The sequence below is a fragment of the Rhinolophus hipposideros genome, assembly GCF_964194185.1.
Source record: "Rhinolophus hipposideros genome assembly, chromosome: 14".
Lineage (NCBI taxonomy): Eukaryota > Metazoa > Chordata > Mammalia > Chiroptera > Rhinolophidae > Rhinolophus > Rhinolophus hipposideros.
In genome coordinates, this window is record NC_138060.1 from 24,359,587 (window position 1) to 24,384,045 (window position 24,459).

The 24,459-nt window shown below is 39.7% G+C and overlaps 2 protein-coding genes across 9 annotated transcripts in view; one reads left to right on the plus strand and one right to left on the minus strand.

Annotated features, from left to right (window-relative positions):
• Positions 1-525: 525 nt before the first annotated feature.
• Positions 526-800, minus strand: LOC308507350 (large ribosomal subunit protein eL39-like; the record flags this gene model as incomplete). The annotated part of the gene is made up of 1 exon (XM_081072198.1): positions 526-800. A coding segment is annotated over one exon (168 nt), but the record flags the coding sequence as incomplete, so codon positions are not given.
• A 22,671-nt stretch (positions 801-23,471) lies between these two features.
• Positions 23,472-24,459, plus strand: part of MTMR14 (myotubularin related protein 14) — a 46,859-nt gene continuing 45,871 nt past the window's right edge. For 6 of the 8 annotated variants that reach the window (XM_081072300.1, XM_081072301.1, XM_081072298.1 and 3 more), the window contains exon 1: positions 23,477-23,779. In XM_081072300.1, coding sequence (XP_080928426.1) covers positions 23,624-23,779 — 156 coding nt within the window. In that variant the 5' untranslated portion in view covers positions 23,477-23,623. Of the gene's footprint in view, positions 23,780-24,459 lie in introns of all 8 variants that reach the window. The other 2 variants (XM_081072299.1, XM_081072305.1) reach the window with 2 other exon arrangements.

Sequence of the window (24,459 nt, forward strand, 5' to 3'; positions counted from 1 at the left end):
GAACACGCACCTTGAGCTGAGCTGCCTCCCGAATGGCTCAGCTGTTTGGAGTGCATCCTCTCAACCACAAGGTTGCTGGTTTCGACTCCCGCAAGGGATCGTGGGCAGCGCCCCCTGCAACTAGCAACGGCAACTGGACCTGAAGCTGAGCTGTGCCCTCCACAACTAAGACTGAAAGGACAACAACTTGAAGCTGAACGGCACCCTCCACAACTAAGATTGAAAGGACAACAACTTGACTTGGAAAAAAGTCCTGGAAGTACACACTTCCAGGAAGTTCCCCAATAAAGTCCTGTTCCCCTTCCCCAATAGAATCTCAAAAAAAAAATGATAATAACAAGTGTTGACAAGAATGTGGAGAAATTGGGACCTTCATATATATATATATACATATATATATATATATATATATATATATATATATTTTTTTTTTAGAAGGCCTCACATATTTATTACTGAACCAACCTACTAGTGCAGAAACATATTAAAGAGAAAACTCATTTTCCTTATTATTTCCCAATAAAACACACCCAACTGTTCAGATAGTAGCGATCTTTTCAGTGCCATGGTTAAGATCCAAGCAATCCTGACACAGCAAAAATATGTGGTGCCATCTCATGTGCGCTTATTCCTTATAGACCCAGCCCGGTTCTTCTCCAATGTCTCCTCTTGGAGTTGTACCTGATTTTATTACCAGTTTTCATCCGAGTCCATTGGGGAATGGGCCGATTCTGCTTTTGTTTCTTGGCCAAGAACTGCTTGATCCTGAAAGTCTTGTGAGAAGACAGGGCGAGGAAGAGTCAGCCGCACGCGTACGATGGCGGCGAATAAAGAGAGGGGACCTTCATATATTGATGGTAAGAATGTAAAATGGAGTAACTACTTTGGAAAACAATTTGGAAGTTTCTCAAAATGTTAAACATAGTAATACCATATGGCCCAGCAATTCCACTTCTCACATAGGTAAACAGTAACTAGACCACCCCCTCAGATCTGGGGCACAGAAAAGCTATAAGAAACAGAAGTGATTGCTCCTGAGAAATTCTGAAAAACTAGCAGATGATATAGATACAAATTCTCACTTTGGTTCTAACCTGACTATCTGGAGCTTTACACACCCTAAGCAAACACAGTTCAACTTAATTTGGGGCAACTGAATGTCATCTATGTGTTTCAAGTTCAAGGTTTTCCCAAGAGAAAAGGAAACATATGTACACACAAAATCCTGTTCATGAATGTTATGGCGACTTTATTCATAATAGTCCAAAAGTGGAAACAACCTAAATGTCTATCAACTGATGACTTGCACATAAAATGACACGTTTTCTGTGTAGAAACATACAGATCTATCGTGTAGCCATATAATGGAATATTATTCAGCCTAAAAAAGAATGACGTACTAACACATGCTGTAACACAGATGGCCCTTAGAAACAGCATGCTAAGTAAAAAATACCAGTCACGAAAGACCACATATTGTATGATTCCACTTAGATGAAATGTTTAGAATAGGCAAATCTCTGGGGACAAAAAGTAGATTAGTGGTTGCCTAAGGCTGGAGGAGTTGGGGAGTGAGGAATGACTACTAATGGGTACAGGGTTTCTTTTTGACATTATCGAAATATTCTAAACTTAGATTTTAGTGATATTTGCACAACTCTGCGAATATACTAAAACCATTGAATTGTTCACTTTAAATAAGTGAATTTTATGGCATGTGAATGATATCTCGATAAAGATGTTTAAAAAATTAATTGGCGGGCCAGCCCGGTGGCTCAGGTGGTTAGAGCTCCATTCTTCTAACTCCGAACACTGCCGGTTCGATTCTCACATGGGCCAGTGGGCTCTCAACCACAAGGTTGCCAGTACAATTCCTCGACTCCCTCAAGGCTCTGCCCCCTGCAACTGAGATTGAACACGGCACCTTGAGCTGAGCTGCCTCCCGGATGGCTCAGTTGGTTGGAGCACAGGCTCTCAACCACAAGGTTGCCAGTTCAATTCCTCAAGTCCTGCAAGGGATGGTGCGCCCCCTGCAACTAAGATTGAACACAGCACCTTGAGCTGAGCTGCCGCTGAGCTCCCGAATGGCTAAGTTGGTTGGAGTGTGACCTCTCAACCACAAGGTTACCTGGTCGACTGCCGCAAGGGATGGTGGGCTGTGCCCCTTGCAACTAGAAATAGCAACTGGACCTGGAGCTGAGCTGGGCCCTCCACAACTAAGACTGAAAGGACAACTTGACTTGGAAAAAAGGCCTGGAAGTACACACTCTTCCCCAATAAAGTCCTGTTCCCCTTCCCCACTAAAATCTTTAAAAAAAAAATTAATTGGCCGTATATGTTTGTATATTTTTCTGGATTCTATTTTATTCCACTGATCTTTGTCTATCCTTTCACCAATACTGGTTTACCTTGACTACTGTAGCTTTATAGTAAGACTTGAAATCAGGTTGTCTGAGTCCTCCAATTTGTTCCTCTTTTTAAAAATTATTTTGACTGTTCTCATTCCTTTACTTTTCAGCATAATTCTCAGAATCAGCTTGTTCCAAAATTCCAGCTGGAATTTTGAAGGTAGATTGCATTGAATCTATAGATCTAGTTATTGTTAAAATTTACGTCTTAACAATATTGAGTCTTCTAATCCATGAAAAAAGTATCATGCAATTTGTCTCAGTTTTCTTTGATTTATTTCACCAGTATTTTGTAGTTTTCAGCATTCGAATCTTGCACATAATTTTGGTTAAATTTATACCTATTTCATGAATTTTTTGGTGCTATTGTAAATAGTACTTTTTTTTGATTTCTGATTGCTCATTGCTACTGTATAAAAATATAATTGATTTTTTTTATTGGCGCTATTGTAAATAGTACTTTTTTTCGATTTCTGATTGCTCATTGCTACTGTATAAAAATATAATTGATTTTTTTTATTGGCTATGTATCTAGTGACCTTGCTAAATTGCTTATTAGTCCTCATAGCTTTTTTTGTAAGTTTGTTGGGATTTCAACAACTAATGTGTGAAAGATGAAATCAAAAGGTAAATCAAAAATTATATTGAAACAAATGAAAATGGAAGCAAAACATACCAAAACTTATGGAATGCAGCAAAAGCAGTCCTAGGAGAGAGATTATGGTAATAAATGCCAGCATTAAAAAAAAGAAGGATTTCAAATAAACAACCTTACTTAAACCTCAAGGAACTAGAGAAACAACAAACTAAGCCCAAGTTTAGCAGAAAAAAGGTGATAACAAAGATCAGGGCAAAAATAAATGAAATTGAGAATGGAAAAACAATATTAAAAATAAACAAAACAGTTGGTTTTTTGAAAAGATAAACAAAATCGACAAACTATATAGACTTACCAAGATAAAAAGAGAGAACTCAAATAAATAAAACTAGAAAGGAAAGAGGAGATATTACAACTAATAACACAGAAATACAAAGGCTCCTAAGAGACTGCTATGAGCAATCATACACCAACAAATTGGACAACCTAGAAGAAATGGATAAATTCCTAGAAATATACAACCTGCCAAGACTGGATTATGAAGCAATAGATAATCTGAACAGACCAATAAAGGGTAAGGAGATTGAGTCAGTAATCAAATCCATCCCAACAAAGAAAAGCCCAGGACCACACGGCTTCATGGGTACATTCTACCAAACATTTAAAGAAGAATGAATGCCATTCCGTCTCAAACTGTTCTCAAAAATTGAAGAGGAGGGAACACTCCCCAACTCATTATATGAGGCCAGCATTACCCTGAGAACAAAGCCAGATAAAGATAGGACAGGAAAAGAAGACTATAGGCCAATATCCATGATAAATATAGATGCAAAAATTCTCAATAAAATATTAGCAAACTGAATTCAATGCACAGTAAAAGGATCATACATGATGATCAAGTGGGATTTATCCCTGGGATGCAAGGATGGTTCAACATATTCAAATCAATGAATATAATACACCATATTAATAGAATGAAAGATAAAAATCACATGATCATTTCAATAGATACAGAAAAATCATTTGACACAATTCAGCGTCATTTCCTAATAAAATCTTTTAACAAATTTGATATAGAAGGAATATACCTCAACATAATAAAGGCCATATACGACAAACCCATAGCTAGCTTGATACTCAATGGTGAAAGTTTGAAAGCTTTTCCTCTAAGATAGGGAACAAGAAAAATGTGCCCATTCTCACCACTCCTGTTCAACATAGTACTATAAGGCTGGTGCAAAGGTAATTGCGGTTTAAAAGGTTAAAAAAAAAAATTTGCAAAAACCGCAATTACTTTTGCACCAACCTAATAGAAATTCTTGGCCAGAGCAATCAGGCAAGAAAAATAAGTAAAGGCATCCAAATCAGAAAGTAAGAAGTAAAGTTGTCTCTGTTTGCTGATGACATGATCCTGCATTGTAGAAAAACCCTAAAGACTACAACAAAAAACTTATAACTTGGGGTGGCCAGATGACGAGCTCTTAACAACAAGGTTGCCAGTTCAATTCCTGCATGGGATGGTAGGCTGTGCCCCCCCACCCCCTGCAACGAGATTGAAAATGGCAACTGGACTTGGAGCTGAGCTGTGCCCTCCACAACTAGATTGAAGGACAACAACTTGACTTGGAGCTGATAGGTCCTGGGAAAACACACTATTCCCCAATATTCTCCAATTTTAAAAAAAAGCTGTTAAAACTAAACCGAATTCAGTAAAGTTTCAGGATACAAAATAAACATATAAACGTCAGCTGCATTTCTATACATTAATGAAGGACTATTTGAAAAAGAAATAAATAATCCCATTTAGCATCAAAAACAATAAAATACTTAGGAATAAATTTAACTAAGGAAATGAAAGATCTATATGCCAAAAACTAAGACATTGAAGAAAACACAAGTAAATGGAAAGATGTGCTTTGTTCATAGATCAGAAGAGTTAATACTGTTAACACATCCATATTACCTAATGCCATCTGTAAATTCAATGCAATCTCTATGAAAATTCTGCTGAGGTTGTGGAGAAACAACTTTTTTTTTTAACTTGTATTTATTTAGGTGTGTTTTTCCAGGACCCATCAGCTCCGAGTCAAGTAGTTGTTTCAATCTACTTGTGGAGGGCGCAGTTCACAGTGGCCCATGTGGGGATCGAACCTGCAATCTTGTTAAGAGCACCATGCTCTAACCAACTGAGCTAACCAGCCACCCCAACAACTTTCACGGTTGGTAGGAATGCAAAATGGTTTGGCCACTTTGGAAGACACTTCAGCAGTTTCACACAAAAATAAACATACTCTTGCCGTATGATCCAGCAATCGCACTCTCTGATATTTATTTACCCAAAGTAGTTGAAAACGTATGTTTGCATAAAAACCTACACAATGACGTTTATAGCAGCTGTATTCATAACTGCCAAAACTAGGTAGCAATCAACATGTCCTTCAGTAGGGGAATAGATATATAAACTGAATGAAATATTACTCAGTGCTAAAAAAGATATGAGCTATCAAGTCATGAAAAGACATGGAGGAATCTTAAATGCATATTACTAGTAGTTAAAGAAACCAATCTGAAAAGGCTACATACCATTCTAACTATATGACAATTGGAAAAGAGAAAACTATGGAGACAGTGAATTATAGAAATACTCTACAGAGATATATCACATTTTCTCTGGCAGGGCCTGTGGGTATCATCAATTCTAGACCAACTTTTAAAATAATTTCTTTGCTTGGGATGCTTATCCCAAGGGGGTGGAATGGGTTCTGACTCTTTTTGCATGTTTGCATGTATAGCAAAGATTAAGGATTCTCCAGTTAACTTTTCAACAATGACAGAAGGACCCAAGACTTTCCACCTTTCCTGAATTCTACTCTACAATCCTATTGTAACACTTTTCATCATACTCACCAGATGGCTGCAGCAGACATGGCCACACCCAGAGAAGAGAGAGAGGCCACTTCATCCCATTCATCTCTTTCTATTAGGGAGGAGAATCTTTCCCACAGTTTCTTTACAGACTTTCTTTCAGATCCAATTGTCAGGACTCAGTAACCTGCCTGTATCTATTCACGAGAGAAGCTGGGAAAGTGGCATTCTCCAGTTTCTATAATGGGAGGTAGTTTCTTCCAATGGTGAAAAAAGGATAGGTAGGGAGTAGAAATGGCTTTTTGATGGGCAACATTTCCAAACCTTTTTATGAGTGTGGACCAGGAAAAAAAATATTTAATTACCAACTCCATCCACCATATTGGCTGAAATTCAGTATTACTTTTAAAATTAGAATAAAATACAGCTAATTTATTTTTTAAAACCTGTCCCAAGAATCTCATTCATTTTAACTAACTTCCCAGCCATCAACTCTAGCAAGAAACCCAACCTATTTAGAAAGCCCAACTGATTTAAATGTCATTTTGTACAACAAGGAAAAAACAAAGAAAACACTTTTGACTGCCATATGTTTGGTCTTTACAATATATTGTTGCCTTTAATCCTTTCAATGAGCCAATGAGATAGACGCCAACGTCCCCATTTCACAGATCAGTAAACTGAGGCTTAGCGAACAAAGGTTGCCTTGCTTAAGGTCACAGAGCCTGGAAAACCAGCACAGACAGGTCTGCCTGGCACCAAAGTCCACGTACTTTTCTTTGTGCCATTCTTCGTCCTGTCTCCCCAGACCAGTTATTTGTAAGAATCAGATATAAGGACCAAGAATATAATTTCCTGGACTTCAACTGAGACTAAAACATCTGAACTGAAGGCAGAAATCACCAGAGTGGGATTTGTTATTAAGTAATCCACCAGACAGGCCCTTGATTAGCAATAGAAGTGAAATTTCACCAGACTCTCTCTGGGGATGCCATTTAGCACTATTAAATTTAGGACATAAATTAGTCTGTCTGGAGAGTTAATTCCCTTTCTAGTTTAGGCAGCTGTCATGAGAGAGATGTCGGTGGAAACTCAGCCTCTCCTGGATCAGATTTTCTGTAGACAAGATTGCAGAAGAGCCAAACTTTTCCACAGCATCTAAACTATTCTTCTTTGGCATTTCACCCACTGAATCTGTTGTTTAGCCTCTAACTTCCCTGCAAGACAAACAGCCAAGCTTCAGAATCTCCTCCACCTTGCTCACCACTGACTTCCAGGCCCTGTACAGTGCCTGGCACATAGTAGCACTCCATACAAGCATGTTTTATTAGCTGATTGATTAGCAAATCACTGAAAATTCAGTTGTCTCCAAATCATATTGAACTGTGTATGCTAGGGTTTGCAAAACTCCCAATGGTTGGTTAGAACTAACGAGGGAAACTGCCTCGATGGTGTCTGCAGGTCTTTGTTTTCCAGGGGCAACCAACTGGAAAATTACTCCTTATGTCTTTCCTGTGCCCCCAATCCGAGGTTGTTCCGTTCTGCTAGACTTCAGACTTCCTTCCTTCCATCCCCCACCTGGGTGACCACAAAACCCTCCTAAATGGCAGTATCTCCTTAGCACCAGGAAAGAGGGACCCTTTCTCTTGGTTCATGCTTTAGAGGGCTCCATATATCACAAACACATACGCAAAATTTTGGTAAAGAATATATAGGCACTTCTGTCATTGGGGATCTGGTGCTCAGTCCTGGCACCATTCAACCCATAACCCTACACATCCACTCTTATGACTCAGGGACACACTGGTCCACATCTCTAAAGAAAAGACAACTCCATCTAAATGGTTTTCAGTGGGTTGTGCCACTGTTTATATTCAAGACAGACACTGTTTCAGAGTGGGGGGGGGCGGTTTCAGTGTTGGAATCACTTGGATTAAAGACAAGTCAATATTTATCAAACCCTCCCGCCTCAAATAGTATGAATGCAATAGATTCCTGTACAACAAAGCATTGTTTCCCAGTAGTGCCTCGTGTACGCTATGTTGTTGCTTTCCATGTTCCAATCCATGGTTCCAGAAGGGCTCACAAATTGGTTCTACATTCACAAGGGTTGCGCATGACAACTGCAGAACATTTTGCAATATTGACAATATTATTATTCTTAACTTTGCAAACATATTTGTCTAGATGTAACATGAGTGATGTGTGATACCAGTTCTTTACATTGGCAGCCAGATGGACACTAGTGTTGCAACTGGAGTTGCAAGTTGTTTGACTTTTATCAAAATATTTCACAGTATTTAATTACATTATCAAAAACTAATTTCAGATGTATCTAAATCATTTTGATTTTAAAATAAAGATGATGGACTAAACATCTATCTGCATTCTCCGCCCTTTTCCCTTGCTGTCTGCAACCCTGAGATTGAAGTACATGGGCTTCCATACCCTCTACCTTCTGGCGGTGTTCAGCAGTGGTTAGAGCGGAGAGGGAGGAATGAGAATGAGGTTGGGGTATTTATTCCCCTTGTTCCCTCCCACAAGGTCACCTAGGGCTGGTTCAGTCCCTTGACAGAGGTCCTATCAAGACAACTCTCTAGGTAACCCTCTGTTTTGTTCATCCCTTTGGCAAGGGGAATAATAACAGTTTCCTGTCACTAGCCTCGGGCACTGCATTATCCTGTTCTCCGTATACCATGCCCACACCTTCGCAACTAGCACTTTATCAGACCTTCCTCCAAATTTGATGTGCCATCTACTTCCTGCTGGCTCCCTGAGTGATAGAGATTACAAGGGACCATGATGTCAGGGGCCCCTTAGGCAACCTGCAGAGCAAGCAAGGGGACTTCTTTGCCATTTGCTCCCTTCCTCATGTAGCAGATAGACTGGATGAGCTGCCAGAAGAGCATAGCCCTGCTTGTTTGGGGCATTCCACTTCCACAAGGTAGTTTCTACAAGTTTCAATGGGTGGGAACGAAAGCATGAAATACTCTTCAGTATTTACCTTTTACTCTGTTAGTAAAATATTTGTTTGATTGCTTATTCATAATATTTCTTTTCCCCCTTCTTTGCCTCCCCCCACCACTCCGTTCAAGCCTTGTTTCTCAGTCTAGTTGTGTAGGACACAGCTTCCTGGCCCATGCTGGTATTATGAGCCTTGCGCTCCCCCCGGCTGAGGCAGTTGGTCACTAGTTGTCGGTCAGCCGCTCAAAACAGCTCATGGTAGCTCTCACTGGCTGCCGGCCACTCACGCTGGCCACTGGCCACTCATGACAGCACAAAGCAGCCTGCAGCAGCACACAGCAGCCCACAGCAGCCCACAGCAGCCCACCGCCCCACACCAACCTCCTACAGCTCATGACACCCCAGCTCCAGGGAGAACCGTTGTTCACAATCTTAGCTGTAGAGGGCGCAGCTCACTGGGCCATGTGGGCATCGAACTGGCGACCTCAGTGCTCCAACCACCTGAGCCACCCGGTTGAATCTCAAAATATTTCTATTAGAGAACAGAGGGAGTTTGCCCCTCAATGTCCCAAAGGAGAAAGAAAAGTGATAAGTGGATGTCATCCCTGTCACTCATTTTGTGATCTAAGAGGAAGCAGCCACTTCAAAGGAGAGAAGCAGGGAGCTGGTACAGTCCACAGAGTACCAGTAACCCCCGTATAACATGGCACTTCTATAACATGGTTTCATTCCAACACAATTTGAGAATTAGAGAAATCCTTGAACAACATGGAGTGTAATAAGAGCTTTTAAGAGCAAAAAATATCTCATTTGAAATTAGGGAAATCCCCGAACAACACAGAACGTAATAAAAGCTTAGTAGTGACGACGAAAAAACATTACTTAATACATATTAATGTTATACTTTTGGTGAAAATTGCTTTAATAAAGATATTTCTTTTAATTATAAAAATATAATAGTATTTTTTTTTAATTTTTGGAAGCTAACCCCCTTTATTGTACTAGTTCTTTGTTTCGTATAACATGGATTCACATAACACGGCATTTTTAGGAACCTAACAATCGTGTTATACGGGGGTTACCTGTATAGTAAGGAACATTCTTCTTGTCTATACCTCCTGTTATGGGTTGAATTGTGTCCCCTCCCCCCAAAAATATGTTGAATTCTTAACTCCCCAGAATCTCAGATTGTGACCTTCTTTGGAAATAGGATCTTTACAGAAGAAATCAAGTTAAAATGATGAGGCAACTAAATCCATGAAACTCCTAGAAGAAAACATAGGTGGTAAGCTCTTGACATAGGTCTGGGTGGTGATTTTTTGTGTTGACACCAAAACCAAAGACAACTAAAGCAAAAATAAACACGTGGGACTACACCAAACTAAAAAGCTTCCACCCAGCAAAGGAAACCATCAACAAAATGAAAAGGCAACCTACCAATGGGATACAATATTTGCAAATCATATATATATTTATATATCCAAAATATGTAAAAAACTCATACAACTCAATGGCAAAAACAAACAATCCAATATGAAAATGGGTAGGGGATCCGAACAGACATTTTTCCAAGAAGACATACAGATGGCCAACAGGCACATGAAAGGTGCTGTGGGGACAAAGCCCCAGAAAGCAGTTTCCAGGCTCTCGGCCTCACATAGAAAGGTGCTGGCTCAGGTAGTAAATGGCTGTGATTGGATGGCCATCAGCGGTGGCTAGTTGGCCGTCAGCTGTAACCAGTGAGCCATTGGCCACTAATATAACTGCCGTGGCTACGCTAGGAGAAAGATGGGGGCTAGCAAGAAGATGGTGGCTGAGCTAGCAAGAGAGGACTCCAGCTAGCACGGTGGATTGCATCTAGCAAGTGAGGTTGGTTGGCAGAGAGAAGTGGACTGCAGGTTGTGGATAGTGTGGCTCCTGCTTCCTGTGTCTCCAACCCAGCCGCAAGTGACACTATAGTGGTATGACTCCCCTATCTATGACTCCATGGGTGTTCCTTTTTGGCCTTGCCATATCCTGTGTTCTTGTGCAGGGCGCGGGAGCTGACACCCTGCTTGACACCGTGTTTCCCTGAAAATAAGACCTAGCCGGCCAATCAGCTCTAATGCATCTCTTGGAGCAAAAATTAATATAAGACCCGGTCTTATTTTACTATAAGACTGGGTCTATAATATAATATAATTAATATAATTAATATAATTAACATAATTAACACAATCAATATAATCAATGTAATTAATATAATAAATATAATATAGTACCAGGTATAATGTACTATAATACCAGGTATAATGTAATATAATACTGGGTATAGTATAATATAATATAAGGCTGGGTCTTATATTAATTTTTCCTCAAAGAGACACATTAGAGCTGATTGTCCGGCTAGGTCTTAATTTCAGGGAAACAGGGTACATAGACATTAGGAAAATACAGATTGAAATCATGTTGAGATACCACTGTACATCTATTGGAATGGCAAAAATAAAAATTGTTTATGATATCAACTGCTGGCAATGAGGCAAAGCAATTGGAATTCTCATGTATTGCTGGTGGAAACGCAAAATGGTACAGCCACTCTAGAGAAACAGTTTGACTGTTTCTTATTTATGGATGAAAAAAGGGGCCACATGTTAAATCTGACAAGCTCAGGAGACCAAAAATAATCACATCGGGTGGTTTGAATATAAAATTTCTAACTAAAAGCAGGTCATCGCTGGTAGTCACTTCTTTGGCCTGTAGCTTCCTGGACAAAGGTCAGTCTTTACCTTAAGTGAGCCTATCTATTGTCTGTTTGCATCTAAGATAACAAGCCCTTGGAATTTCAGAGTAATCCCTTTTTCTGTCCCTGAGGAGCAGGAAACTACAGAATCCCTAACTGTTATTCTTATCCTCTGATTACCATCTCTGTGCTGTAAAAAGTAAACTATTAACTATCCTGTACCCACCTATGTAAAAGAAGTACCTTTCTCTCCAATTTACTTTTATTCAATCCCAGAGACTTACCCACTTTGCTTTCTCCCACCCCCTTAATCTACCACCAGGGGATTTCATGCAACCTTCCTCCTTTGATTCGAGGTATAAAATAAGTTGCAAACCGCCATTTTGTGGAGCTTTTTCTCAATCCATTGAGATTTTGCTTCCCAGCAATTGTCACCAGTTTGGCTTAAATAAACCCTTGTAAGCTTTCTCTTAGGCTGAATGTTTTTTGTTGACGTACGAAATAAAACATACACTGACCACATAACCCAACAATCCCACTCCAAGATATTTACCCTAGAGAAATGAAATCTTATGATCGCAGAAAAACCTACACATGAATGTTTATAGAACCTCCAATTTATAGTCACCATAATCTTGTTGATGTAAGAAACATCCAAACCTATACAGAACTTTAATGACTTTATTTGCGCCAAACTGATGACAGTTGCTGGGAAGCAAAATCTTAACGGATTAAGAAAATTCTCTGGAGAATGGCAGTTTTGCAGCTTATTTTATACATTAAAATCAAAGGAGGAGATGTAAGGAGGGTTACATAAAATCCATTGGTGGTAGATTAAGGTGGGGTAGAAAAAGCAAAGTGGGTAAATCTCTGGGATTGGATAAAAAGTAAAATGGAGAGACACATCTTTTACATTGGGGAATACAGGGTAGTTACTAATGAACATTTTACAGCACATAGAGAAGGTTTTTGGAGAACAAGATAACAATGAGGGGTTCTGTAGCCTTGTGTTTGGTGCAGTGGATTGTGCCCTGAGAGGTCCAGGAAAAGGAGTTTACTCTTACATTTGAAGGGCATGTTATCTTAGATGTGAAAAGATAATAGACAGGCTCACTTAAGGTAAAGATTTCCTTTGTCAGGAAGCTCTACAGGCCAAGGGATGTGACGACCTTCCATGACCTGGAGCTCCTTTCTATCAAGATTGGATGCTGCCTGATTTATGAATCATTGAATAAAGCCAATAAGATCTTTAAAATGTGCTCAGTTGAATTTTTTTTTTTAATAGTTTTGGTGGCAGTGATGGATCTGAAGGAGACTTCTGATGGCATCACGACAACAAACAACACAAGCGGTAATACTCGCTGAAACTTTTGCATTCTCTTTTTTGCTGTTTCTTTGATTTGTGGGTGAGTTCCTCTTGGATCCCACCTGCGCTCTCTTTGCATGCGCTCGCGATCTAACTGGCTTTCCAGTCCGAGGTTAACAAGTCAATCTAGACTGATGACGGCTCTAATTGAGCATCAGTCCTCACCTCTTGGTTAGTGCACAGTTTTAGTCCTGGGCTTAACAAGTCACCGTGAGCTAACAGACAGTTCCACCCAGAAGTGAGTGCTTAGCTCTTGGTTAGTCCACAGTGCCAATTTGTCAGGTTTTCCTGGTTCAGTCCGGAGTTCCATTTTGGGAAATGATGGTTTTGTTGGTGTACCCGTAAGGCCTTGTTTTGATCAGTCCACAGCACCCTCTCTGGTTACTGCTGGTGTCCGCAGTTATACTTCCTCAGTCACTGTTGGTTTCTGCTAATATACAAACGGGGTAAAGGAATAATAGATCCATTGTTAATGAGAATGTCAGAAGCCAAACTCACAAAATTGATGGGCACAAGTCAAACACTTGAAGTGGTTAGAGTGTTGCCCTCTAAGTCTAAGATTCTGGTGCTAGAATAAGTTGGTCACAAAATGGGTAAGGTTGACGCTAGGTCCACCTGCCACCCTCAAGAAAATTTCCATGCGAAAAGGAACACTGTTACGTGTGTGTGTGTGTGGGGGGGAGAATCCCCAGTGCCGTGGCATTAATTTGGTTCCAATAGACCCAAGGCTTAGCTTAAAAAAACGGGATACTCAAGTTTCAAAGAACTGAGTCCATCACCTTCCAGCATAACTGCTCATTTTATATCTAAGAACTGTGGTCCTAGAGCTGTGGGTATCAACCAAAATGGCAAAACACTGCTAGCACAACCTAGAATTACAGTGTCATTATGGGGTACTTTTAGACAAGATCATTCATATAAGAAGTGCACTTGGGGGGGCTGGCCCAGTGGCTCAGGCAGTTAGAGCTCTGTGCTCCTAACTCCAAAGGCTACCAGTTCGATTCCCACATGGACCAGTGGGCTCTCAACCACAAGGTTGCCAGTTCTATTCCTCGAGTCCCGCAAGAGATGGTGGGCAGCGCCCCCTGCAACTAAGATTGAACACAGTACCTTGAGCTGAGCTGCCGCTGAGCTCCCGGATGGCTCAGTTGGTTGGAGCACATCCTCTCAACCACAAGGTTGCCAGTTCGATTCCTGGACTCCGCAAGGGATGGTGGGCTGTGTTCCCGCAACTAGAAAAAACGGCAGCTGGACCTGGAGCTGAGCTGCGCCCTTCACAACTAAGACTGAAAGGACAACAACTTGAAGGTGAACGGCACCTTCCACAACTAAGATTGAAAGGACAATATCTTGACTTGGAAAAAAAAAGGCCTGGAAGTATACACTGTTCCCCAATAAAATCCTGTTCCCCTTCCCCAATAATAAAAAAAAAAGTGCACTTGGAAGTGAGGGTTCCCAAATCAACAACCAGAATGGGATTTAATTAGTACACAGAAACCTCCAAAAGCCCTCAAGACTTCAAAATAGCTTCATTGAAAGATTCATTGCAAAAGGCTACTGAAAAATTAAAGACACACGAGGTACCTACAACTAAAGACTATAAAACTGATGTGACACCTACTTCTTCCCATCGTCCTTTATCTGAGTACTCAGTCTTAATGCTCTGTCTCAATTGCCTTTTCACTCTGAAGAGACCACAGGACCACAAACAAAAGCCTGCCTAGTTAGTGGCCTTATAGCGACAACAGTTCCAAGGCCAGAAACCTGAAACATCTGGGCCTCCCCCATTGCACCCTCTAAGGGGTCCATCATCAGAGCACCGGCTCAGAATTCGGTGTCTCATTTGCAATCAACTGGGACACTGGAAGAAAAGATTATCCTTGAAGGTTTTGTCAGTTCCTTCCACACCAATCAAAGCTCTCCCATATGGGTCCCTCCCAGGGTTGATGAGATTCAGGCATTGTCCAGCTAACTGCCACAAGTTATTCCCCTAAACAGCCATTAAAATTAATGGAAAACCTTGCCAAATTCTGGGAGATACTCGAAACCCTCCCCCTTGCTTAGGAGCCTGCAGATGGGATCCTGGGAAAAGGTGCAGAAACCTAAGAATGAGAATTGTTATCAGTGTCTCCTCTCTTGGATCTCTGTAGTCCCTGCTTGAGAAAGGAAGGTAAAAATTTCACATTGTCCCTTCCTTTCCAAGTCCAGACTCTTGTAAATTTTGTTTTTGGGTATCCAGTGGTTAGCGATCCTTTCTTTCCCAGAGAAAGCCAATGTCTTTTTGTTTGTTCCATTTTGTGTCCTCAGCACTTGGATGGGCTTTCTGCCTGCCTGGGGCATGCAGGTTGTTGCTTCTTGCATATACAGGCAGCTCAACCATCAGGTCAGAGGCCCAAAAATATGGCGGGACCAGAAATTCAGGTTGCCTCTAGGATCTGACCAACTATTGCCAGCTCTCAGGAGAACTGTCTAAGTCTTTCTTTCTTTGGGCTATCTTTGGAAGTGGCTCCGGATCTTGGGAGGGTAGTAGAATCTTTTGTATCCTCTTTGGGACACCTCTTGTGTCCATGGGGTTGTTCAACACTGCCTTGAATATTTACTTTGTCCTGGCTGAAACTTGACAAAATATTTGAAATGATTTTTTTTAAAGTAGCTCTACAGTTAGAAGTTGGCCAAATTGGAAACTGATATTCAGAGCCTAATAGAAATTTTTTTTAGGCCTTTTCCCTTAAGCTAAAATGAAATTATGTACCCAGAGGAAGAAAAACAAATTCCAAAAAACAAACAACTCTAAATCTATTGTTGCAGATAAATGGCAAGGACCGAGAAACTCAAGCGGCATGCAGAGATCAGGGAGAACACAGCTTTATTACGCAGGCGGGCTCACCGGGATCCTTCCCAAAAGACTGAGCCCCTAGCAAGGTTTTGAGCAGGTTTTTATAGGTTGGGGATTTCCTTGAGTTGGGAAAGTGGAAGGTGTCATCTGGTGATTGGCTCAAGGTGTGGTTTGGAAGGGGTTATGCGGAAGTGGGCTGGGGCTTAGGCTGGGGACTTCTCTCTCTCCTGGGGCCACCATTTTAGCTCAGTTCCATGTGGCAGGGAACCATTTTAAGGTCAGTTTCCCCATCACTATAACAGAGGAATCTTTTGATTTCTATCTTAGTTGAAGATCTTCTCCCTGTATAAAGAAGCAAACTAAAATAATGTCGTTGGATGGGTGGATCAGCCCCCCGATATTATTCAGGTTGCAGCCAAATTCTCTAAGGAATTAAAACCCAACTTTACAAGAACAGAAAAAGCCCATTTATCCTTTTTACCAATTTCCCAAACCTCCCCTATTCATTTCAGAAAATTTCTACGTACGGTAAAATTTCTGGATTTAGAAAACAAAAGTCTTTCTCTGTGCCTTTGGGATGTAAATGTTCCCACTGGTTTTCTCTAGGAACTGAGGGTCATCTCTTTGAAATACAAACTTTAGAGAGGTAATTCTTATCAGAAGTGGGAAAGGCTATTTGGAAACAAGATGAATAAAAAATATCTCAAAAGTCTTCTTTACAAATATTACTAAAAAGTTTAAGCCATCTGAACAGGTAATCTTAACTTATTCCATCTGTCAGAAACACACTTGGGATCCAACTATTCCTTTATGAACTACTGAGTCTTGCATTATCATACTGGTCTGATGACTAACAATTTAAAACAAAAGCTGTAAGATCTCTGTTTGCTTCTGTATGTTTACTTATGTCTATATATGTATAAATATGTGATTTTTTTCTACCTCCAGATGGTGTTGCCAAAATTAATTTGTAGAGTTCTATTTAATTGGCTTAAAGAAAATTACATGTTTATATAAATCAAGTATACTCTCAAAAATATAGAAAACTAACCCAAATGTTTTTAAGTTCATGTGATTTGATAATCTTTGGTAAATTTTTTAAAAAGCTAGTTTAAATTTGTTGATTTAATTAAAACAGGCATGTTTTTAGAGTTATCAGAATTAAATATGCAGACATACAAATTTTATTCTATCTATGTTTGCTAAAAGTTAAATAAACTCATGTTATCTCTATTGCTAAATTTGTCAGCAAGGAGGATAACTTAAGATGATGGTTAGCTTTTTAATGTCTCATGAAATTTTCATAAGTAATTGAAACATAACTGTTAAGAACATGTAAATTAAAAAAATGTAAGTAAAAATTTACAAATGAATTTTTTAACAGTAATTATGCTTTATGCATGTCTACTTAGAAATAGTTTCCAAAACCTTTTTGGTAACTTTAAACCTTAAAGTTAAACTGAGATAAGTTAAATAATGGATATTCATTGAATATATAAATCATTTCCAAATAAGATAAAATACTGATACATTAACTATTGAAAATAGGTTTATCCACACTTGGCTTCTTTTTACAGAGGAACTAAAGATATTTGAGTCTATTAGTAAACATGTTTTGTGTCACATTTAAAGTTTTACTACACTTCTACAAATTATGAAATGTATTTATAAATTTGCCAACCCACAAAATACTGGTGTAACAGACAGTGCACAAATTGCTTACTTCTTAGTTTTCACTAGGAATTAAGGATTCTAAGTGTCAAGAATCCTAACAAATATGTGTAATTACAACTACTGGAAATAATACGGGAGACATCTCTATGCAAGGAAAGTAGGATATGTTTTTGGTGAGAATAGGTATGAGGTATTGAGATGTGTTTTGTTAGGGGAAAAAGAAAGTAATTTGTCCTAAAGTAAAACAATTGGTTGTTCCAGAATGAGAAAGAAGGAGAAAAAAAAAAGACGAAACCTGAATGGATATTAAAAAAAGAATGTTTAGAAGGTTTATGTGAAAGGACACTTGGCCAATATATGGTGATGGAAGGAGAACTGACTAGGTGGTGAACACACAAAGTACTATATACCCTGTTTCCCCGAAAACAAGACCTAGCCGGACAATCAGCTCTAATGTGTCTTCTGGAACAAAAATTAATATGAGACCCGGTCTTATATTATTATATTATGTTAGATAAGACCCGGTCTTATATTATAGTAAAATAAGACCGGGTCTCATATTAATTTTTGTTCCAAAAGACACATTCGAGTTGATTGTCCAGCTAGATCTTGTTTTCGGGGAAACACAGTAAATGATGTATTACAGAATTATGTACCTGAAATGTATGTAACTTTGCTAATAATTGTCACCCCAATAAACTTTCATTTAAAAAAATAAGAAAAGGAAACTTGGGAGAAGAATTTTATGTGTGGTCATACTGGCAAATAATATTGGAATGGATTTAAAATAAGTTCTTAAAAATGAGTTTTATATCAAAAGTACACTAGTGCAAAATTAGAATTTACTTTTCTCTCTGTTAAAAGGACAAAGTTTCCTTACATTATTGGTCTGCTCTTAGTAAGGAATTGCAAACAAAGGTTTTTCTTTACCTTTCAAGGAATCTGCCTAGAAAGCAGATTTGTGTCTTATCAAAATAATTTACTGTGCTTCACATAGTTTTTACTAGGTCTTTGATTACTTGAAAAAACCCAGTCTTCTCAATATTAAAAAAGTTAGGATTTTTGTTTCTCTTTGACAACTGTGTAACTTTCTGTATTTACCTTTGAAGTCTTTAATAGTCACTTTGGTTAATGGGTATTTTTGACAAACTTCTCCAAAATCAAATTCTAAATGAAGTGGGTTTTTCTTTTCTTGACCTCTAATTTTGGAATTTTATAGAGGGTCCCTGGGACATCTCAAAAGATTTGTTCTCGAATCCTATAAAAAGAGAAATGTTAAACTAATTAGGTTTATTTGAGATGTTGAATTACCTAAGAAGCATTTTCAAATAAAAAGTGATGTTTGACCTTCTTAGTTTATATTTGTGTCGGTATGTTATTAACATAAGTATTCCAGAAATTGCATAAAATTTCTAAAAATCTGTTATCCCCTGGTATAATGTTATAAGTCATAATTCCAATTATCATCTTAAAATGTTGTGTGTCGCAGAAATAACCAAATTTCCTTGTCACTTTCATTATAATGAATTTTTATCAGATCATCCACCATGGGTATTTTTAAGTCCTTTGTCATTTATAGATAGTTATTGTCTTACTCGGATGCTTTTGGAAAAGTGAGATTCATAGAAAATACCCTACCAAGTATTCTTGACCACTGACACCACTGCCAAATTACAAAAACGTCAAACCTTGGGTGCGTATTTCACAACTGATGCAGGCTCCACTTGACATCTGGTCCTGTACAAATGCTGGAGACCTCAAAATCAAATTGACTAGGAAGAGAAGGAGCCGACATCAAAGTACATTGCTTCCTCCTAAGACATCAGATCATTTCTTTCCATTCCTCCTTCCCTCTCTGATCATCCCTTTCCTAATTATTACACAATGAAAGTCTTTATGATTCTTTACTCCACCTTTTGCTTTGCCCTGGCTGGGAAAGATAATGCCATTATTCACATATCTCATGCCATTACACAGGAGGGTAAATCTACTGTTGGATTTGCTATGGTGCTGATGAGCCTGTCATTGTTTCTGTCTGTCACAAACTTCTCCCCGATTTCTAATACCTTAATCTCTCTGGAACAAGATCATTGGACAAACACTTCTGGGAAAGTAGAGACATAGTTACATGAAATATACTAAATGCATAAACAAACCAACTGACTTAAAGAAGTATCCCCAAAATTCTAGCTGATTTGTTGGATGGGGATCCTGGCTCAGGAGCACTCTTCAAACTATGGACATTGCTCCGTTGCTAATCATTATTATTGTCTCCTTAATGAACTTCTCTCAGAAGTTTTAAATACATGTGGTCAGCCATTGAGCAGCCAACAGATGGTCTCTCTCTGACTGGAATGACAAAAAAGAGCAGAAAAATGTAACCAGCTTCAAGATTAAGCCTGATATCATCTCTTGTGAATATTACACTGAGACCTGAAGAGGCAATGGTAACTGAGTCACACTAATACCAATATTTTTTTATTATACCTCTTGAATGGTCAAGAGATATGATCAAAAGGGGGAACTCCTGAAATAAAATAGTAGCACAAAATGGAGTCACTCCTGCCTGGTTTGCTCAGTCAGGTCAATAAACAGAAACTTAGAAAACTTTCATGTCCCTGTAAGTGCTCATCGTTGGGTGATTTGGTTGTGTGAAAATCACAGTGTGCACTTACACAAACTTAGATGGTACAGCCTACTACACATCTACGTAGGTTCTACAGTGTAGCCCATTGCTCTGTAGAGGAGGAAAAATAATTTTCCATCTACCTTTCTGGGTTCTTGGCTGAGCTATCCCTGCAATAAAAGATAGATTAACAGAAAAAAAAACAAACAAAAGTTTAATAACATGTATACCTTCTATATACATGGGAGAGACCCAGGAAAACAGAGTAAATTGCCAAAATGGCTAAATACCTTAAATGCCATATTCATCTGAAGACAAAATCAAATGTTGGGATGGGGGAGAGTTAGTTATAGGAGGTTACCAGGAAAAGCACACTAAACAAGGGTAAGGTTTTTATGCAGTTTTTTAGAGGTATTTTATTATTTTTCCCCGTGCTTCCCCCCCCCCTTTGGCATCCATCAGCTTTTTCTCTAGATCTGTTTCTGTTTTTCTTTTTATTCATTTGATTTGTATTTGTAGGTTCCACATATAAGTGAAATCATATGGTATTTGCCTTTCTCTGCGTGACTTATTTCACTTAGCCTAATACCCTCTAGGTCCATGCGTGTTGTTACAAATGGCAAGAGTTCATTCTTTTTAATTTCTGAGTTGCTGAGTAATATTCCATTTTATATATATATATATATATATATATATATATGTATACACATATATATTCACATCTTTTTCTATTCATCTACTGATAGACATCTAGGTTGCTTCCATATTTTGGCCATTGCTAGTAATGCTGAAATGAACATAGGGGTACATACATATTTTTGAATTTGTTTTTTTAATCTTATTTTCTTGGAATAAATACCCAGAAGAGGAACTGCTGGATTATATGGCAGCTCTATTTTCAATTTTTTGAGGACCCTTTATACTGTTTTCCATAATGCCTACACAAATTTACATTTCCACCAACAGCTTACCTTGAGGGTTCCCTTTTCTTCACATCCTTGTCAGCACTTGTTATGCTGAGTTATTGATAATAACCATTCTTGTTAAGAATGTTATTATAAGAACAAAGACTACCCACTTCATAAAGTATTAAATAAAGATTGCATTACCTTAATAACCAGCACTTGTTGAGTTATTGATAATAACCATTCTGACAGGTGTGAAGTGATATCTCATTATAGTTTTGATTTGCGTTTCTCTCATGATTAGTGATATTGAGCATCTTTTCATATGTCCTCTTTTGAGGAATGTCTATGCAGGTCCTCTGCCCTTTTTTTAAACTGGATTATTCCTGTTTTTGTGTGTGTGTTAGGTTGTATGAGGTCCTTATATATTTTTAGATATTAACCCCTTATCTGATGTATCATTTGTGAACATCTTCTCCCCACTCAGTAGGTTGTCTTTTCCTTTTGTTGGTTTTTATCATGCAGATTTAAGTCATAGTCTTCTGAATTGATAAAAGTTTCTAGAGATAAGGTCATCCACCTCTTCCTGGAACAGTAAGGGAGACACTCTTACAAATGGAGATTTCCCTTACAAATGTAAATGTCTTGCAAAGAATAACTTTTACTTGATTTTTAGACCTCACTTGTCTGCTGATTCTTAAAATTAACTGACCTAAAACAATCCTTATACTAAATAGACACATTTTGGGGTGACAAGTTTTGGTTCCCTCCAGCTCCAGGCTACAAACCTGTACAGTATGTTACTGTACTGAATACTGTAGGCATTTGTAACACAATGGTATTTGAGTAATGCTTTGTGCTATATTACAAGGGCTACGTAAACTATGTCACTAGGTGATAAAAAATTTTCAGCTCCATTATAATCTTATGGGATAACTGTCATACATGTAGTCCATTATTGATGAAAACATCGTTATGCGGCACAGGATTATATTTACTTCCTTGTTCTTTATTAATTTTCTATTTTTCTCTTGTTCCTTATTCCTTATTCTGTAAAAAGCTTCCTGCTTTCGGCCCCATTTTCAGTTCTCTGGACCCCTGAGAACAAAGACTACCCACTTCATAAAGTATTAAATAAAGATTGCATTACCTTAATTGTCTTCCTTAATCATTTTTTAACAGTACTAATTTGACAGAGATAAATACTTAAGTATTCACAGATAAAATAATGTGATCTGCTTTAAAATAATTCTAGTGGATGAGGATTGATTAAACAGATAGATGGACAGATGATTATTGTTGAAACTGGCTAATGAATATATGAGGGTTCATTATACTATTCTCTCCACTTCTGTGATATTTAAAATATTCCATTGTTGATGAAAAAGAGGTTCTAGGGAAAGTAACCTCACAAGGCGATCTGACCATAAATTCCTAACTGGTCAGGTCATGGGTATTCATGCCCTAGCAATATAACTTTTTTAGTAAAAGGTTTAGCTTTGCCTTAAGCAGGCCTGTCCATTGTTTTTGTGCGTTTAGGTTAACACACCTGTGAAATAACTGTAAGCACCATAAAGAGCGCACACAATCTTGTTGACTATCCTGTAATCCAATCCCCATCCCGATTTCTCCCACCTTCCTGTAATCTTCCTTAAATTCCCTCCTTAATTTCATTTTTTTTAACTTTTATTTATTTTAAGTGTGTTTTTCCAGGGCCCATCAGCTCCAAGTCAAGTTGTTTCAATCTAGTTGTGGAGGGTGCAGCTCAAGATGCCCCATGCAGGAATCGAACCAGCAACCCTGGTATTATGAGCATCCTGCTCTAACCATCTGTGGTAACTAGCCACCCCCCCTCCTTAATTTCAAATACATAAAAGAAACTGCAAGACTGTCAGTTCTCCAAAGTACTTGAGATCTTGCTCCCTGGCATATGTCTCCAGTTTGGCTCAAATATGTGCATAAAAATTCTTTACAGGATTGGACGTTCTTACATCAACACCATTAAGAAAAAAAGAAAAGGACTATGGGGCTTTTCAACCATACGATTTCAAGCCATTTACGTCTTCCAGTTTCTTTTACGATAAAATGGGTTGACGCTAGGAGCACTATAATCACATGGACGTTGTAAGGAGCAGTGCAAGTAGAGTGTCTTACGATGTGCTGTTTTATTATGACTTAATACTACAATTATGGTTGCCAACACAAGTTGCCTCCCAGAGTTCCGTCCTCCTCTCCCTGTAACGGTTTATTTCATCCTTCCTGCTTCTTTCCCTTGGTTCCGTCTTCCTAGTTCCCTCAGTGCCCTCCCTCCCAGAACCCTAATGGTTTAGTCCGGCTTCCCCAGGGGAAATCCCACGGGGCGGAGCACCTGGTATCTGCGAGTGGTTAGGGGCCCCCCATCCTCGGAGACCAGTTGGATCTCTCCGCGTTGGATGATGGGCCGGTAATCAAGGGGCAGGGTGCGAGGGCTGGGCTCCGATTGGCCAGGCCAGAGGTAAACATCCGGCAGAGTGGGGCGGGGCCGGAAGTGGAAGCGGAAGGCGGTGGCTGAGGCGGTTCTGGAGGTTCCGGACTTGGAGTCGGAGCCGCCAGGTGCCATGGGCTGGGCTGAGCCACGCTGAGGGGGAAGCGGGACGCTGAGGGGACTCGGGGCTGGGCCATGGCTGGCGCTCGGGCTGCCGCCGCCGCCTCGGCGGATTCCTCGACTTCTTCGGGCAACCCTCCGCCGCAGGAGCCGGGGCTCGGGGAGCTGCTGGAGGAGTTCTCCCGGACTCAGTACCGGGCCAAGGACTGCAGCGGGACCGGCGGCTCCAAGGTGAGTCCGGAAGCACCATGAGCAGGAGAAGGGCCCTGGCTGGAGCAGTTACCGCCTTAGGAAAGGCTGGGCCAGGGGTCAGAGGTCAGAGGAAGGAGAGAAAGGGCAGTTCCCAGGGTTTGGATCCGGAGAGTAAGAGTCAGATTTAAAAACCGAAAAAGGAGGCACTGAGCTCAGAACGAGCCAAGGAACGATGTCCTTTAGGTTTGAGACGAGGGATTTGGAGGTCAAAGATCAGAGCTGAGGGGCCATGTTCAGAGACGCGTTGAAGAGGATTAGTTCTCTGCTCCAGGAGTGGAAACAAAAGCCCAGGTCAAAAAAAGAAAAAAGCCTAGCCCCAAGGCTAGATTTAAAAAAAAAAAGTCTGGAGGATTCCTGCAGGTCAGAGGTCAAACGAGGGGGCTGGAGTAGGGGGGCCGAAAGGAACCAAGAGATGGACTGTGTTGCTTCCTTATCCTGTCTCCTGTGTCGCGTGACTTTAAATTTGGGCCCGTCCCTCTCCTTCCCCTGTGGGGCAGAAAGACAGCCCACACTCCCTCTGTTCCTTTATGGGAAGCAGGTCTCAGTTCCTCTGTTTTCTACCCGTAGCATTCCCTTCAGCTTTCTTCTTGCCAGACCTGCAAGGCATAACCTGGTCTGGTCATGCCATCCACACCCTGGGCACTGACAGCCTCGTGGGA